The following is a 17,043-nucleotide window of genomic DNA, read 5'->3' as shown; positions in this document are numbered from 1 at the left end:
TTAATTCAGCCAATTAGAAACTGAAGGAAATAATTAGATGCTCCATATGAGACTGATAGGTTATGTGTAAAGGCTGCTAAACATCACAGGTTCATCACAAACTATATCCCATTAAAATCAATTATCTGAGTTCAAGTGTAGCCTGATAGTGGGTGCCAGGTAGATAATCAAATATTAAATTTTGATTTTCAGTGTCACATGTCTACTGCTAGAAAGGTCCTTGACTATGGCAATCACATTTACATTCCTTCTGTATGCATTAATGCATTAAGCATGCTTATCCCACAGGCCAGTGCTGCATTCTTTAGCTTCATTGGTGGATAACAAAAATCATGGGATGCAATACAAGCATGTCAGTGCATAGCACTGAAACACGTTTAGCTTAAAGTTTACTAATGAAAACGTACTGAACACAAATGCATATGTTAACTAACTGCTGAAACAATATTCACTCAAGTAAACATTGCTTTATTGCGGTGCCACATTTACTAAGCATGCATAACCAACGATTAATACAAAATTAAGAACAGTAAGCACAGTATTTATTGATACAGCATAGAGCAACTGATGCTTCAAAACAAGTTTTCATGGACACTGTTACTGTCAATACACTGACAACGCACAAAAGTAACAAAAAAAATAACAAAACTTTATCTACAATGGTTCTGCTTTTTAAGCTCTGCATGCATTTGTCAATAACTTCTTTTTAAACAGCTACCAGATATGCGTTAGAACAACATAGGGATGAGTATTTACACTTTATGGGCACAAACAACTTGAAAGTTAAGAAAGGGTCTCTGCTTTACTAAATGTCCATTATATACACACACTATCACGATTCAACACTTTCCAACTACTTTCCAGAACAAAAAAAAAAAAAAAAACAGAAGAAGAGGTTCGGTGAACAAACATCAACATCCTCAGCTGGGATTAAACTGGTTAAATGGCTGACGGTCACTCATCGTGTTTGGGGTCCATCGAGCGATATGACGGGAAGCATTTCTGGCTCTTCCTTTAACTCTACAATGTCTGGTGCAGCCATTTTTGCTGTGTCAGGTACCTCCCCTAAAATATGGTGCACCCGTCTTCTGTGGTTCTTGAAGGATGTTACATCCGGATAACTACGCTGGCATATGTGGCACTTATACTGATTGTCCAGGCTTTGAACAAGTGTTCCCTTGAACATCTCAAGGCCACCCAGAAGGCGGTGGACCCTCCTTCTGTGGTTTCTCAAGGACCTCATGTCTGGGTAGCTGCGTGAACAAATGTGACACTGAAACTGACTGAAATGGCTTTGCTGTACAGGTCCTCTCGATGGCTGAAGTCCACTACCAAGAATGCGATGGACTCTTCGCCTGTGGTTTCTCAAGGACTGAATATCTGGGTAGGTGCGTGCACAAATGGTACACTGAAGCTGCTTGGACTGGCTTTGCTGCACCATTGCTGCTGATGACGGAAGTCCACCAGCTTTGGGCTGTAAAGCACTAAGGTTGACCATGTTTATGCCTTGCGGTCGATGGACTTTCCTCAAATGGTCTTTCAGAGACTGGAGTTTTGGGTAAGTGCGTTGACATATCTGACAACGAAATGCATTTGATGGGTTGCTTTGCGAAACGTGTGCAGACTGAAGAGTCGGTGATGCGGAAGCTTTCTTCGGGCCATGGATATTCCTTTTATGTTCCTCAAGATCTTCATGGCTTGAGCACTTATGCCTGCAGATCTGGCACGTCAAAACCTTTTGTTGGCTGTGTGTAAGCAAATGTTTTTTAAGTCCATCCACGGAACTGAACCAGCGTACGCAAACTGGGCAGCGAATAGGTTTGTAAGATGGGGTGCAACTGTTGCTCTGAACGTGAACCTTATGGGCTAACTGACTTTGGAAAGTCATTCCACAGCGAGAGCAAGTGTGATTCTTTTGAACTGCAATTTCTCCTCTGCAACTCAGCCTCAAATGTCGCAGCATGGACTTGCGCGTTCTGAAGATCTTTTTACACCTGTGGCAAACGCTTCCTTCTGGGAGAGGTCTGTTACTCAAAGGTGACTTCAACACATCTTGAGGCTGGCTTTTTACACTTTGACTCGATGTTTGAAATTGTTGCTTTTGCTGAGGCTGTACTTGTGCCTGCGTATGCAGTTTCTGGTGCGCTTCAAGCTCGGCCCAAGACTTCAGATTTTCACCACAATGGGAGCAAATGTACGACTCCATTGCATGCAACTGCAGATGCTCGAACAGAAGTCTTGGGCAAGTGAATACTGCACCACACTCGCAGGTCACTTTTCTGGGAAGCACAGAGGGTAATGACATAATCCCCCAGTTTCCACTGCCAGCACTGGTTTTATTGTTATCCTGTCTGACGTCGTTCTTAGCTGCTGGGGGCAACACAAACATGTTTCCCTGGGGTGCTTCATTTTTCTTCTCCAACATCCTATTACCCGCCAACATGGTGGGGTTTCTCATTGCCTGGCATCTCTTTCTATGCATGTTCATGCGGTCTTTCCGGGTAAATGATGCACTGCAAAGTGGACACGGAAACTTCTTCTTCAGGGCAAGGATACCGGCCTTTCCAAAAGAATGTTGCTCTCTCAGTTTTCTTGCACTACAAATCTTAAGGTGCTGCTGTACAGTGAAATGGCGGGAATAGCTTCTGTTACATCTGTTACAAGAAAAACGCTTTACACCCTTTTCAGAGATGTGCACTTGAAATTCTCTACCTGAAAGGAGCAAGCTGGGTTGACTTTTAACGGTAGGTTCTAAAATAACATCATCATCAGAGTTGTTCTTGGGTGCCACCACCGAATCACGCTTTCCTTCATCAACGTCCATCACTTCAATTTCATTGTCATCCAAAGGCACTGTCCACTGGCTCTCGTCTAATTCTGATTCACTTCCCTTTCTGATATTTCTTTCTCTAAGTCGGGAAGATGTAGGCCCAGCTGAATTAAAGTTGACATTTAACTTTGCTGAATTGATTTTAGAAACGTTGGCAAGAAACGGTGGGAAACTCTTGGCGGAACCAGAGTGAATGTTTGACTTGACAGGGGAAGGTTTCTGCACTAACCTTGTCTCCTTGTTAGGGAAATCAGCACGGAGATCCTCAGACTTTACAATCTGAAGTTTGCCTGTGTTCACACCAACACTTATCTGCTCGGATGACACAAGTCCTTTTCCAGCACTAGATCCTTCACCCAAGCTGTGGAAATTCTCAGCTTGTTTGGCTGCAGTGGCAGAGGACTTAAGAGAGGCTATCCACTGACAGTTGTGTTTGTTGAGGCTGTGCCTGCGTGTATAGCTCCGATTGCACATTGTACAGTGGAACATTTTCCGAGAGTGAAGCATTGTAGGGTTGTTTGAGGTCAGGAAGCTTTTCCTTACAAATGTAAAATGTCTGGACGGCCCTATATTCGAGATAGAACAGACGTGATTGTTTGGAACAGAAATGACACAGATCAAATACTGCCGGCAGCGACGGCAAAATTTCACACGTTCCTTTTTGTGCAAGGCATGATGCATTATCAAGCTGTCCACGTCTTGAAAAACTCTGCTGCAGACACCACACTGATGCCTCCCCTCCATGTTGTCCTGCAAGCTTTTTTGACAGGACTCAAGAGCCACTATAGGATATAATATTTTGGTTGTAGAGATAATCCTTTTTAATTTTTTCTTTTTAGGCTTGACTTTCCCCATGCCGCCGGCCTGCTTGACGCCCTCTCTATTAGGGCCAAATTTAGCCATCTTTTGTCTTAATTGGTCCATGAAATTTGAAGAGCTTGAAGTGGATATTACTGCTGGGTTCTGTATTGGTGCTCTTGGTGAAACCTTTCGTGGGGGAAGGGTCCTCTTGCTTTGCTCCAATTGTATTTGAGCTGGCGGCCTGCGGTTCAGGTAGGCAGATGCAAGCATTTTAAGCAGCGATTTCTTCGAGTCTGATCTCTCGCTTTCATTTGCTGATTCTTCACTGTCAGAGTGATTGCTCAGATTCTCCAATTTTATCTTCTTAGCTTCACTTGCAAAAGATTGGTCTCCTACTGCGAGCGTTTCAGGTATGGAGGGTTCCGATGACTGTAAGCCATCATCAAGATGCTCTTGAGTGATAGTGTCTTGCGCAGGAGTTAAATCTGAGACGGGTATACATGCAGGTGGATCAGATGGCTGCAACCCATCATCCAGATGCTCTGTAGTGATGGTTTCTTTCACAGGAGGTAAATCTAAGATAGGTAAGCACGTGGAGGGGTCCAATAGCTGCAACTCCTCGATATGCTCTGGAGCAACAGTGTCTTGTACAGGAGGTAAATCTGAGATAGGTACGCATGCTGACGGATCAAATGGCTGCAACATATCATCCATATGCTTTTGTGTGATGGTCTCCTGCACAGGAGGTACATCTGAGATGGGTATACATGCAGACGGATTACATGACTGCAACCCATCATCTAGATGCTCTGTAGTGACGGTTTCTTTCACAGGAGGTAAATCTAAGTTAGGTATGCATGTGGAGGGGTCCAATAGCTGCAACTCCTCAATATGCTCTTGAGCAACAATGTCTTGCACAGGAGGTAAATCTAAGATAGGTATGCATGTAGGTGAATCAGATGGCTGCAACCCAACATCCATATGCTCTTGAGTGATGGTCTCTTGTGAGGGAACTTCAACTGGGGCATCATGGCTGCAAGCCGTCTTCAAGCTGTCTTCAAGTTCTGCTTCGGAATTTGTAATACTTGGCTCACCCACCTGAGGCTTTACCTGTGTATTAATTTCATGTTCCTTCTTGTGCACATCTGGAGCAACAGGAGGGGGCAACACCATGCACTGGTGCTTGTCCAGAAGTTCTTTGCTTGCAAACAAACCACTGCAGTGACTGCAAGTAGGCAAAGCAGACACTTTGTGGTCGGAGATTTCACTGGCATGAGAGGCTTGATGCACTAATAGAGATGCTAAACCATTGAATGTGGCTGAACATGCCACACAATTATAGGTCTTGGTGGAGGGAGTTCCAGCAGATCTGGTTTCTTGAAGACCAAGCATTTTGACTTGTTGTTTTGAGGTTGTTCACTCAGAAGTTAACTAAAAAAAGAAAAGAACACAGGATGAATTAATATGGGAAAACAGTCATGTTTAATCTCATAATTTACTAGATCTTAAGAACATCAATCTGTGCACATTCAAAAATAGCAAATGGCAATGAAAAATAAATTATGATTATGCAATTTAGCAGGCAGAATGATCATCCTTACTTCAGAAGGAACAGGGAAGGTGCTCATGATCATTAAAATGCATGCATGATTAAAAGTCATCAAGGGCTAGGGTACACAATTCTCTTTCCTCTGCCCCTGGTTACAACATTTCACTTATTTAGTGGCTGTGTGTGTCCAACTGCTTTGTATTGAGTTGCAAAATATATGTAAACTGTGCTGTTATCAGATTTACAGCTCTCATTCTCCTTTAGATTTTGATGACTGACGTATCTTGCATACTTTGCGATTACAACACAGTTTCAACCTCAGATTGCTTGCTCTGACTACCATTCAATATATATTCATTATAAAAACTGTATATCTATATCGAACATATGGTTGTTGGTTTCTGAAAATAGTATTGTGGGTTTTTTCCCCCTAGATTTTCTTCCCCCTGAATGTAACAATAATACAAATATACCAAAGCAACCACTTGGCAGCACTCTGGCAACAACATGAAATACAATAGCAACGCTTGGCGCCGGGTTGTGCTTGATATTCTGCTCAGGACACACTTCACAACACTGTGAAGTGTCCTTACCAGTGAGAGAAAAAAAGAAAAAAAAAGCTTCATCTTTTGGCTCTATAAAAGCCCCTTCTAAAAGTTTAAAGAGAACCTTTATTTGATATTATTTTAAAGAGCATAGAGCAATTCTGTTTTTTTTTCCCCAGCACCGACAGCATGGAGTGTATTGTAACAATTCAGCATCACTAATGTTAAATAGAAAACCTGAAAAATTCAACTAAAGATATTTCACTAAATTATTAACTGAACAATGGTGATATACAGTTGTGGTCAAAAGTTTACATACACTTGTAAAAAAAACATAATGTTATGGCTGTCTTGAGTTTTCAATAAGTTCTACAACTCTTATTTTTCTGTGATAGAGTGATCGGAACACATACATGTTTGTCACAAAAAACAGTCATAAAATTTGGTTCTTTCATAAATTTATTATGGGTCTGCTGAAAATGTCACCAAATCTGCTGGGTCAAAAATATACATACAGCAACATTAGTATTTGGTTACATGTCCCTTGGCCATTTTCACGGCAACTAGGCGCTTTTGGTAGCCATCCACAAGCTCCTGGCAAGCTTCAGGTCGAATGTTTGACCACTCTTCTTGACAGAATTGGTGCAGTTCAGCTAAATGTGATGGTTTTCTTGCATGAACCCGTTTCTTTAGCACTGTCCACATGTTCTCAATGGGGTTTAAGTCAGGACTTTGGGAAGGCCATTCTAAAACCTTAATTCTAGCCTGGTTTAGCCATTCCTTTACCACTTTTGATGTGTGTTTTGGGTCATTGTCTTGTTGGAACACCCAACTGCGCCCAAGACCCAACCTTCGGGCTGATGGTTTTAAGTTTTCCTGCAGAATTTGGAGGTAATCCTCCTTCTTCATTATCCCATTTACTTTCTGCAAAGAACCAGTTCCACTGGCAGCAAAACATCCCCAGAGCATAATACTACCACCACCATGCTTGACAGTAGGCATGGTGTTCCTGGGATTAAAGGCCTCACCTTTTCTCCTCCAAACATATTGCTGGGTGTTGTGGCCAAACAGCTCAATTTTTGTTTCGTCTGACCAGAGAACTTTCCTCCAGAAGGTTTTATCTTTGTCCATGTGATCAGCAGCAAACTTCAGCCGAGTCTTAAGGTGCCTTTTCTGGAGCAAGGGCTTCTTTCTTGCACGGCAGCCTCTCAGTCCATGGCGATGTAAAACACGCTTGACTGTGGAGACTGACACCTGTGTTCCATCAGCTTCCAAATCCTTGCAGACCTGCTTCTTGGTGATTCTTGGTTGACTCTTGACCATCCTGACCAATCTCCTCTCGGCAGCATGTGATAGCTTGCGTTTTCTTCCTGATCGTGGCAGTGACACAACTGTTCCATGCACTTTATACTTGCGTATAATTGTCTGCACAGTTGCTCTTGGGACCTGTAGCTGCTTTGAAATGGCTCCAAGTGACTTCCCTGACTTGTTCAAGTCAATAATTCGCTTTTTCAGATCCACACTGAGTTCCTTTGACTTTCCCATTGTAGCTTTTGTAGCTGAGTCTAATCACTGGGTCAAATGAGCCCTATTTAAATGGGCTCATGAGAAGTCAACAGCTGTAGTCAATCAGAATCACTTACAAGAAGTGAAGAGGCCATGACATGAAGCTAATTTGATTGACACAACTCGCTACATCACCAAAATTGACAAATTTTGTTGCTGTATGTATATTTTTGACCCAGCAGATTTGGTGACATTTTCAGCAGACCCATAATAAATTTATGAAAGAACCAAATTTTATCACTGTTTTATGTGACAAACATGTATGTGTTCCGATCACTCTATCACAGAAAAATAAGAGTTGTAGAACTTATTGAAAACTCAAGACAGCCATAACATTATGTTTTTTTACAAGTGTATGTAAACTTTTGACCACAACTGTAGGGCTATACGCATGCAGGTATGGACATTTTTAATGATCACTTTTGCTAATATTATACTTAAAACACTTTACTGGAAGAATGTGATTCATGTATTTGGTTATTTAAAATATATATATATATATATATATATATATATATATATATATTTTTTTTTTTTTTTAATCAAACATAAATTAGTAAATTTTCACAAACAAAAATGGAGCTATTTGTACACTTGAAATAGGGTTCAGTGTAACATTGGTGTTATCCAACTGTATTTAGGTTCAGCTATCTAAAAGCAAGTAATGACCATACCCAAAACTGCTGTCTTTTTATACAGAAACAGGCATTATATTCACAAACTTAACTTACAGCAAATGACTGTCGGCAGGGTCACCAGCACCCCGCGAAGCATCAGGCCTGAAAAAGATCACATTCAACTCAGTTCATATTGTCCAAAACAGCATTCTCCAGAGTAGCAGTACACAAAATAGTTCACAAAATAGACATACAGAAATGAACCTGAAGGTAGAACGCTTTATTCTGTAACCACTATTTCTCTATACTGCATAAAAAACATGTTTCCTCACTTTGTCTAAATAATTAAACATTTAATTAAAACTATATCCTGTTTTAAAATATGACTGAGCACCCTAAAACATCATTTTGTGTAATATACTGTAGAGCTGTGTATTGGCAGAACTTGGCAACACGATGTGCAACTCAGTACAAAATATATTGCGATACTATAAGCAAAGCAATATGCTTGCTTGTCATTTTTATAAAATAACTTTTTTTTTCCCCCATCCAATCAGAACAGCAAGATCTAACAACAGAGTTTGACACTTCTAATCTAATGGTCATTGATTAAACACAATACAAAGGGTTCATTTTTCCTTACAGTGGAAAATCTTAATTTTAAAATGTTGTGCATTTCAAGGCCAGACTTAAACCCTGTCCCCATCTTTCCATTGAAATAATAATTGAAAATGTATTCTGAGTTTCTTTATCGTGATACTTCCATACATCAATATTTTCCTAACACAAGTTATTGTATTATTTTAGTTGTCTAGTGCAACATATTGGAGGAATGAGGATGCTCTTCCAGACATTTACTGCAGATGTCTTCCAATTAAATTTTGTCTCAAAGAAGTGGAATTTCTGTGTTGCTTTTGCAGTACCTTGTTGTTGTTTTTATTGTCTGGACTGTGTAACAGATGGGTTCGCTTGGCTGAATCTGAGCATAATCCTGCTCTTAGCATTGCTGCAGGGGTTTCTCCCTGGAGCTTGTAGTTTCATTTCTTCTATTTTGTCACCTTAAACTAATGAGGGAAATATATGCATGACATTCTCCTTTCTATGGTTGTACATAGCACATAAAGAATATAAATGTATTTTTTACCAGTATATACACTACATTGTTTTATCTTAAATCAAGTTTATTAAAAAGTAGTACATCTTGTTTTTGTTAGAGTAACTCAAACAGTCTATACTTTTCAGGAAATGCTTGACAAAAGCATTAATGAGGTCAGAATGTTGGAAGATCATCACCCCATCTCATCTCTTCAAAAAAGTATTGAAATGAGCACCATCATTTCTAAAAAACATACTTCATTCCACATCTCCACAACTCAATCCCAATCACCACCCCTAATTATCACATCAGGGGTTCTCATTCACACTGTTCTCATTTCCCATTAAATAATATCTACTGAGACAGATTATATCTGTCCAGTATATATATATATATATATATATATATATATATATATATATATATATATATATATATATATATATATATATATATATATATATATACACACTACCGTTCAAAAGTTTGGGGTCACATTGAAACGTCCTTATTTTTGAAGGAAAAGCACTGTACTTTTCAATGAAGATAACTTTAAACTAGTCCTAACTTTAAACAAATACACTCTGAACATTGCTAATGTGGTAAATGACTATTCTAGCTGCAAATGTCTGGTTTTGGTGCAATATCTACATAGGTGTATAGAGGCCCATTTCCAGCAACTATCACTCCAGTGTTCTAATGGTACAATGTGTTTGCTCATTGGCTCAGAAGGCTAATTGATGATTAGAAAACCCTTGTGCAATCATGTTCACACACCTGAAAACAGTCTAGCTCATTACAGAAGCTACAAAACTGACCTTCCTTTGAGCAGATTGAGTTTCTGGAGCATCACATTTGTGGGGTCAATTAAACGCTCAAAATGGCCAGAAAAAGAGAACTTTCATCTGAAACTCGACAGTCTATTCTTGTTCTTAGAAATGAAGGCTATTCCATGCGAGAAATTGCTAAGAAATTGAAGATTTCCTACAACGGTGTGTACTACTCCCTTCAGAGGACAGCACAAACAGGCTCTAACCAGAGTAGAAAAAGAAGTGGGAGGCCGCGTTGCACAACTAAGCAAGAAGATAAGTACATTAGAGTCTCTAGTTTGAGAAACAGACGCCTCACAGGGGTATATATATATATATATCTTTACTTTAATCCTGGATATATGGAGATATTTGGAGTGCATTATTATTAGTATAATGAAATTCTGGATCATTTACTTCTGTTATAAATCTAATAAAATTCTTGTATTTTTTAAGATCTCAGTTAAGGTTGTGCCATATCATATTGTATGCAATTATAAAATTTAATATATTTTAATGCAGTAGTGTACTCTTGAATTTATTTTTTTTAATTCATTGTTTTGTCATATCAGCATCGCAAAAACACCATGAAATATCATGATATTACTTTAGGGCCATATCGCCCACCCCTGCTCCAATATAATATGATGATATAATAAATGAGTCCTATATGATTAGCAGTACTTCTGTACATGGACTAGACAAGCTGTCTCAGCAATGGATGCAACTTAAAGTAGCTGAATGCATTCATTAGAAGGGGTATCCACAAACATGTGGACGCAGTGTGTATATGAATAGGGCAAAATGGGACTAAAATAATTTCATGATATTTTATGGTATTTTTGCGATAACGATACTCTTGGCGATATGACAAAACACTTAATTAAAAAAAAAATAAGACTACACTACTGCAACAAAATAAAATAAATACATTTTACTATTGCATACAATATGATATGGCACACCCCTAACTAAGATATTAAAAATGCAAGAATTTTATCAGATTTGTAACAAAAGTAAATGATCCAGAATGTCATAATACTAATAATAATGCACTCCAAATATCTCCATATGTCCAGGAATAAAGTAAAATAAATGATACTGGACATATCTGTCTATCTAATCTGTCTAAAGTAGATATATAATGGGAAATGAGAACAGTGTACATTTTCTTTTGCTAAAAACAGCAAAACAGTAGTACCCTGATATGATAATTAGGGGTGGGTGATATTTCAGGGTATAATATTGTTCACGATATTCAAAAATGTTGCCGATATTACTGAGTACGATACACAATGGCACACCCCTAATGAATAAGGTTGAAAACTCACAACAAAGGCACTGGCATCACCAAACCAGCCTCATGGGATACCCCAGGCCAAACCTGGAAACCACATATATACACTGCCATAGAAACAACCTAGCAACCTAGCAAAAAGGGTAACCCTAGAGACTACACAACAACAGCCTAGCAACTGTTGCCAGGAACAGGCTTCCTCTTAGGTTTGACAATCTATGTGAAGTGACATGAAGTATCAATGGAATTAGCTTAAATATATATATTTAAAAATAAACTATCAGTTATATATTATCCCCATTATTGAATCAGTGTTTCTCTATATGCAACATACAGCCGATGTTACATTCTACTCCATGTTCTTCGGCTCCTCCATGCATGAGTTCTGCTCTCTGGCAGGGAGAAAATGGAGGAGCATGTCCAGAAGGAGCTGCCAATGTGCCAATCTGGCAGTATTTCAGCTTCCAGCTGGGAAGAGAACGGGAAAATCGAGAGAAACCACTGGATGTTATCAGTGTTTCATCTGTGCACAATACTGTTACTAGAAATATTTTAGCTAAATATAAATAGAAATAAGTATAACATTAGCATTACAATTTGAGATACTAAGTCATTGTCCTGAAATAAAGAGATTGTATCTCAAAATAATGACTAAGTATCTCAAATGATGACTTAGTATCTCAAAATAATGACTTAATATCTGAAAATAATGAGATAATATCCCAAAATAATGACTCAGTATCTCAAAATAATACGCTGGTATCCCGACATAATGACGTAGAACCTTAAACTAATTAGATCGTATACCAAAATAATGTCTTAGTATCTAAAAATGAGATAGTACCCCAAAATAATGACTTAGTATCCCTAAACGACAACTTAGTATTTCAAAATGATGACTTGGTATTCCAAAATGACGACATAGTATTCCAACAAATAAGCTGGTATCCCAACATAATGCCTCAGAAGCTCAAACTAATGACTCATTATTTTAAAATTACAACATAGTGTTTCAAAATGACAACATAGTACCTCAAAATAATGATTTAATATCTGAAAATAATGAGATAATATCCCAAGATAATGACTCAGTATCACAAAATAATAAGCTGGTGTCCCAACACAATGACTCCAAACAATTAGACTCCAAACAATTAGACTGTATCCCAAAATGATGACTTAGTATCTAAAAGTAAGATAGTATCCCAAAATAATGACTTAGTAAGTGAGAACTTACTCTCTCAAAATGACGATTTAGTATCTTAAAATAATGACCACTTAGTATCCCCAAAACAATGACATAGTATCCCAAAATAATGAATTAGAACCTTAAAATGATTAGATAGTGTCTCAAAAATAATGACTTAGTATCCCAAAATAATGAATTAGTATCTCAAAATAATAACTTAGTACCCCCAAATTAACACTTATTATCCCATAATAATGAATTAGAACCTTAAAATAATGACCTCGTATCCCCAAATAATGAATGAGAACCTTAGACATAAATAAATTAGAGATAGTGTCCCAAACTAATGACTTCATATCTCAATATTACAAGTTAGTTTCCAAAAATAATGACTTAGAACCTCAAAATAATGATAGTCGTATTTTTACTAAAATGAAATGGAAATGTAATTAATGGTGGGAAATGCATGAGTTGTTGTTTAATTTAAGTGGCGGAAATGGGGTTTAAGGCAGTATTTTATCGGCTCTGGTGGTTTGTTTGTTCTGGTTTTACTGCACAGTGACTGAACCCGGTCAGAGCTCCAGCCCGCAGCTCGCGGCTCCCTTCCCGCGGCACGGCGTGCTGTTTAAGAGCGCGCGCGGTGCGCAGAAGCAGCAACGCACAGTATAACGAATTCAGCGTCATTACCGAAAGCGCGTGAGCCACGTGCGCTGAAAAACAAACCGTGCGTGATTGAAGTGGCTTTGAAGGATCATGCACATCAGTGCGACTGCCAGCGCGAGACAGAGACACGGGCCTATCCGCCCCTCCAAACGCCTAGCGGGCAAAATGCCAGAAAACCAAAAAAATCAACATCTACTTAACATTCATAACCCTACAGAAAGCGCGTTTCATCGCGTGAACACAAACGACAGTGACCTCTGCATCTCAGCACGCGAGTTAGCATGCATACATTTGTGCACAGAGGTTCCCTCGTCGCCCTGTCCGTCCGGGGTGTGCTGCCGATTTGTGCTACCCTGCCAAAACGTGCTACCACAGTGTACACTCACAGGTAAACGTTAGCTTACCTGAACGAAACAGTACTCAGATATCAATATCAACTTTAAATCAACGTTTATTTTCCATCACTAATGCATTGAAAGCTCAGAATCTTATTCAACACTGATCCAACGTTATTAATTATGCAATATGTGATGTTTGTATTAATCTTACATACATTAAATATGTATACATTCATTATTTGTGTACTAAATGCTTCTTACAGCATGTACTGTGTTCTTGTAGTGTAAAGATGGACTATCATAACAATTATAATTATAATTTGAGGAGCACATTTAGCCTTAACACTTAACTGATGTAAGCACTGTAAAAATGAAGTTTTTCCATCATAAATATTAAAACATTAAAAATAATGTGTACTCATTTTCTTTGCTATCAAGGTAGGTAGCTCGCAAAGATAAATACATCACCCATTACAAATGTTGTTTTACATCTAAAACAACAAAATACTAAAGAGTAATTCACTAAATAATAAAATAAAAAGCACGAAATCATTGTTTTTAAGGCCTGTCATGATAAGAAGTCAGCTGACCTCATTCTTTCAGCACATACTGTTGCTGAACCTAGACCTGCAGACCAACTGCAGCATCAACCCCACATCATTTACTTACTTAAATGCAGGTGGGGACTTTTTTTGGCCGGGTAGTGTACAATAATGCTATCATCTAGTACATTTAAAAACAGGCTACTATATATATATGGACTAGTTAAATAAGGACTTGTCAAATCTGCCTCTAAAATAGTCTGTGAATTTAGTCAATTCTGGAGGTAAAATTAGCTGGGTGTTGTTAACATGATTTTTTTTCCCCCAGCAATTCTGGTCACTTCATGGACACACCCCTATCTTTGCAGACACTCTCAGAGATGCCCTATTCCATTATTTTTATAGTTTTACCATATTTTGCACTAGTAGTTTGTTTACTGTCCACTGTTTACATTTCTTCAAGTTTGCACTACTAAATTAAAATTATTATACAACTGTGTTTCTGCACTGTCTGTATGGCTGACATCAGTTATCCTCACATTATGCACATCAACTGGTGTTCATTTTCAACTGCACTACTTCCAATACACAGACACTAAAGACGGTACTTTTATACTTTACATTTTATTGTACTTTTATAATTATCGTTATATCTTATCATTCTTTTGTAACTTTTGTGTACTATGCATACCTGCTGCTGGATGTCTAGAATTTCCTCTTTTGGGGATCAATAAAGTATCTATCTATCTGATAAAAATACACAAGAATGCAGGAAATAGCATCTAATTCATTCATTCATTTTTTTTACATTAACATGCTTCTGGCATCGCTGTCAGCGTGTATGGATTAATTTATCCAAGAATAAGAGAATAATAATGAAAAACACATGTATAAAAACATTTATATTTAAATTGTGGTCCGCGCATGCGTAAAGCCACTAAGTAATGCATATGGACGGAGAGCACAAATCGACACAACACCCACACCCCCTGGGATCCAGATGGCTAGCTCGCTAGCATGCTCGGCTAGCTAAGCGTAGCTAATAGCGTGTTTTTTAGCAGAAATATCCCGCTAAAAACGCTAACGATGAACTCCGCTTACCTGCGCCGCTTCTCTACAGCCTCCTAACCGCGCTGTTCGCGAGTTAACCGCACTCAGAGCGGCTGAGCCCGGCCTGCAGCCCGCCTGCCCGCCAGTGCTCCGGCTAGCCGCACATTGTTAGGGCGCGAGCGTGCGAGCGAGCAGCAGACTGTATTGGGCAGCTGCCTCGTCCCTGCTAGGCGTGGGTTAGTAAAGCAGAGCGCGCGGGCAGGTTTTCTCAGCAGGCTGCACCTTTCTTCAAAATAAAAGCTCCTAAATAGAACCCACACACATGACAAAAGAGACTGCATTAACTTACAGGCTGCATCCAGGTCCAGCTTTGTTGAGAATGCGAAGCCTCCCAGGGCTGCACCAAAGTCCAATCCACTGTGGAGGGGAGGAAGGAAGCCCTCTGAGATATTCCCACAAGACTGATCACACGCCTGCCTGCCTGTAGCAAGCTTAGCTACTCTACATCTGCTGATAAAAAAAAAGCAAGCTGTGTGTTTCTGACTCTAATCCAACTAAACCAACACAGCAATCAGCAGATCATCATCATCTATACGTGGAACTGTGTACCAGTTATCATATGCATTATACTATATTTTCAATGTCTTTTTTTTTTTTTTTAAACAGCACTGTGAGTAAAAAACATTGATTATCACATACAGCAGGGTTCCCGCAGTTCCTTAAAAAGTCTTAAATTAAAATATGGGTTATTAAAGTCTTAAATTGTAAATTTGCTGCAGGTATTAAATAAAAAAATAAAAGAGAACATACTAACTTTAGCGGCAAGCTGGCTAACATACTAACTTTAGCTAGCTAAAGCGAGCTAGCTAACGTTACCAGGGATAGAATTGAGGTTAGCGGCGGGTTAGCTAACATACTAACATTAGCGGAAAGCTAGCTAACATACTAACTTTAGCTAGCTTAAAAGAGATAGCTAACGTTACTTGGGATAGAACTGAGGTAAGTGGCGAGTTAGCTAACATACTAAAATTAGCAGCAAGCTAGCTAACATACTAACTGTAGCTACCTTAAACAAGCTAGCTAATGTTACCAGTTTGGAACTGAGGTTAGCGGAGAGCTAGCTAACATAAGTGGTGAGTTAGCTAGCATATTAACTTTAGCGGCAAGCTAACTTACATACCAACTTTAGGTAGTTTAAATGAGCTAGCTAATGTTACCGGGGATAGAACTGAGGTTAGCGGCGAATTAGCTAACATAATAACGTCAGCAGCTAGCTAGCTAACATACTAACTTTAGCTGGCTTAAACGGGCTACATAACGTTACCAGGGATAGAACTGAGGTTAGCGAAAAGCTAGCTAACATTGGCAGTGAGTTATCTAACATACTAACTTAACTTACTAACTTTAGCTAGCTAAAGTGAGCTAACTAACGTTACTAAGGATAGAACTGAGATCAGCGGCGAGTTAGCTAACATACTAATTTTAGCTAGCTTAAACGAGCTAGATAACCTTACCGGTGATAGAACTAACGTTAGTAAAGCTAGTTAACATTAGCGGCAAGTACGCTAACATACTAATAACATTAGCGGCAAGTTCGCTAACATACTAATGTCAGCAGAAAGTTAGCAAACGTGACAGGGGAGAGAAATTATGACATTTTTGGGTCTTAATTTATATTTATTGAGGTCTTAAAAGGGTCTTAAAAAGCATTAAATTTGACTTTTAAAATGGTGCAAGAATATGGAAGCCCATTTCCGCCACCTGAAGAAAAAAAAAAACGTCCTCAACTAAGTCATAATTATGAGATAGTAAGTCATAATTATGAGATAGTAAGTCATAATTATGAGATAGTAAGTCATAATTATGAGATAAAAAGTAATAATTGAGATACTAAGTCATAATTATGAGATAGAAAGTCATAATTATGAGATACTAAGTCATAATTATGAGATAGAAAGTCGTAATTGAGATAGAAAGTCATAATTATGAGATGACTTTTTATCTCATAAATATGACTTACTATCTCATAATTATGACTTATTATCTCATAATTATGACTTACTATCCCATAATTATGACTTTTCTATCTCATAATTATGACTTAGTTGAGGACGTTTTTTTTTCTTCAGGTGGCGGAAATGGGCTTCCATA

At 38.6% G+C, this 17,043-nt stretch overlaps 1 protein-coding gene across 5 annotated transcripts; it reads right to left on the bottom strand.

Moving 5' to 3' along the window:
• Window positions 1-447: 447 nt before the first annotated feature.
• Window positions 448-15,389, bottom strand: im:7147486 (zinc finger protein 423). 5 transcript variants are annotated; one of them, XM_049480172.1, is made up of 4 exons: window positions 15,242-15,389; window positions 8,023-8,070; window positions 4,483-5,062; window positions 448-4,215 (listed from the first exon to the last, which is right to left on the bottom strand). In XM_049480172.1, exons 3-4 carry the CDS (start codon window positions 5,021-5,023, stop codon window positions 959-961), a joined length of 3,798 nt encoding a protein of 1,265 aa, XP_049336129.1. In that variant the 5' UTR covers window positions 5,024-5,062; window positions 8,023-8,070; window positions 15,242-15,389; the 3' UTR covers window positions 448-958. The 5 variants fall into 5 exon arrangements, with proteins under 5 accessions (XP_049336129.1, XP_049336128.1, XP_049336126.1 ...); XM_049480171.1 differs by adding an exon at window positions 8,832-8,966 and having other exon boundaries at window positions 448-5,062; window positions 15,242-15,348; XM_049480169.1 differs by lacking the exon at window positions 15,242-15,389 and adding exons at window positions 8,832-8,966; window positions 14,944-15,149 and having other exon boundaries at window positions 448-5,062.
• Window positions 15,390-17,043: the final 1,654 nt, after the last annotated feature.

This window comes from Astyanax mexicanus, chromosome 6 (genome assembly GCF_023375975.1).
Source record: "Astyanax mexicanus isolate ESR-SI-001 chromosome 6, AstMex3_surface, whole genome shotgun sequence".
NCBI classification, from domain to species: Eukaryota; Metazoa; Chordata; class Actinopteri; order Characiformes; family Acestrorhamphidae; genus Astyanax; species Astyanax mexicanus.
Note: the sequence above shows the minus strand (reverse complement) of the source record. Positions and strands in the feature narration are given on the sequence as shown.

Excerpts from the sequence above, each read along its gene's own strand:
- im:7147486 (XM_007250815.4), bottom strand. The coding sequence starts at position 5,023 with ATGCTTGGTCTTCAAGAAACCAGATCTGCTGGAACTCCCTCCACCAAG.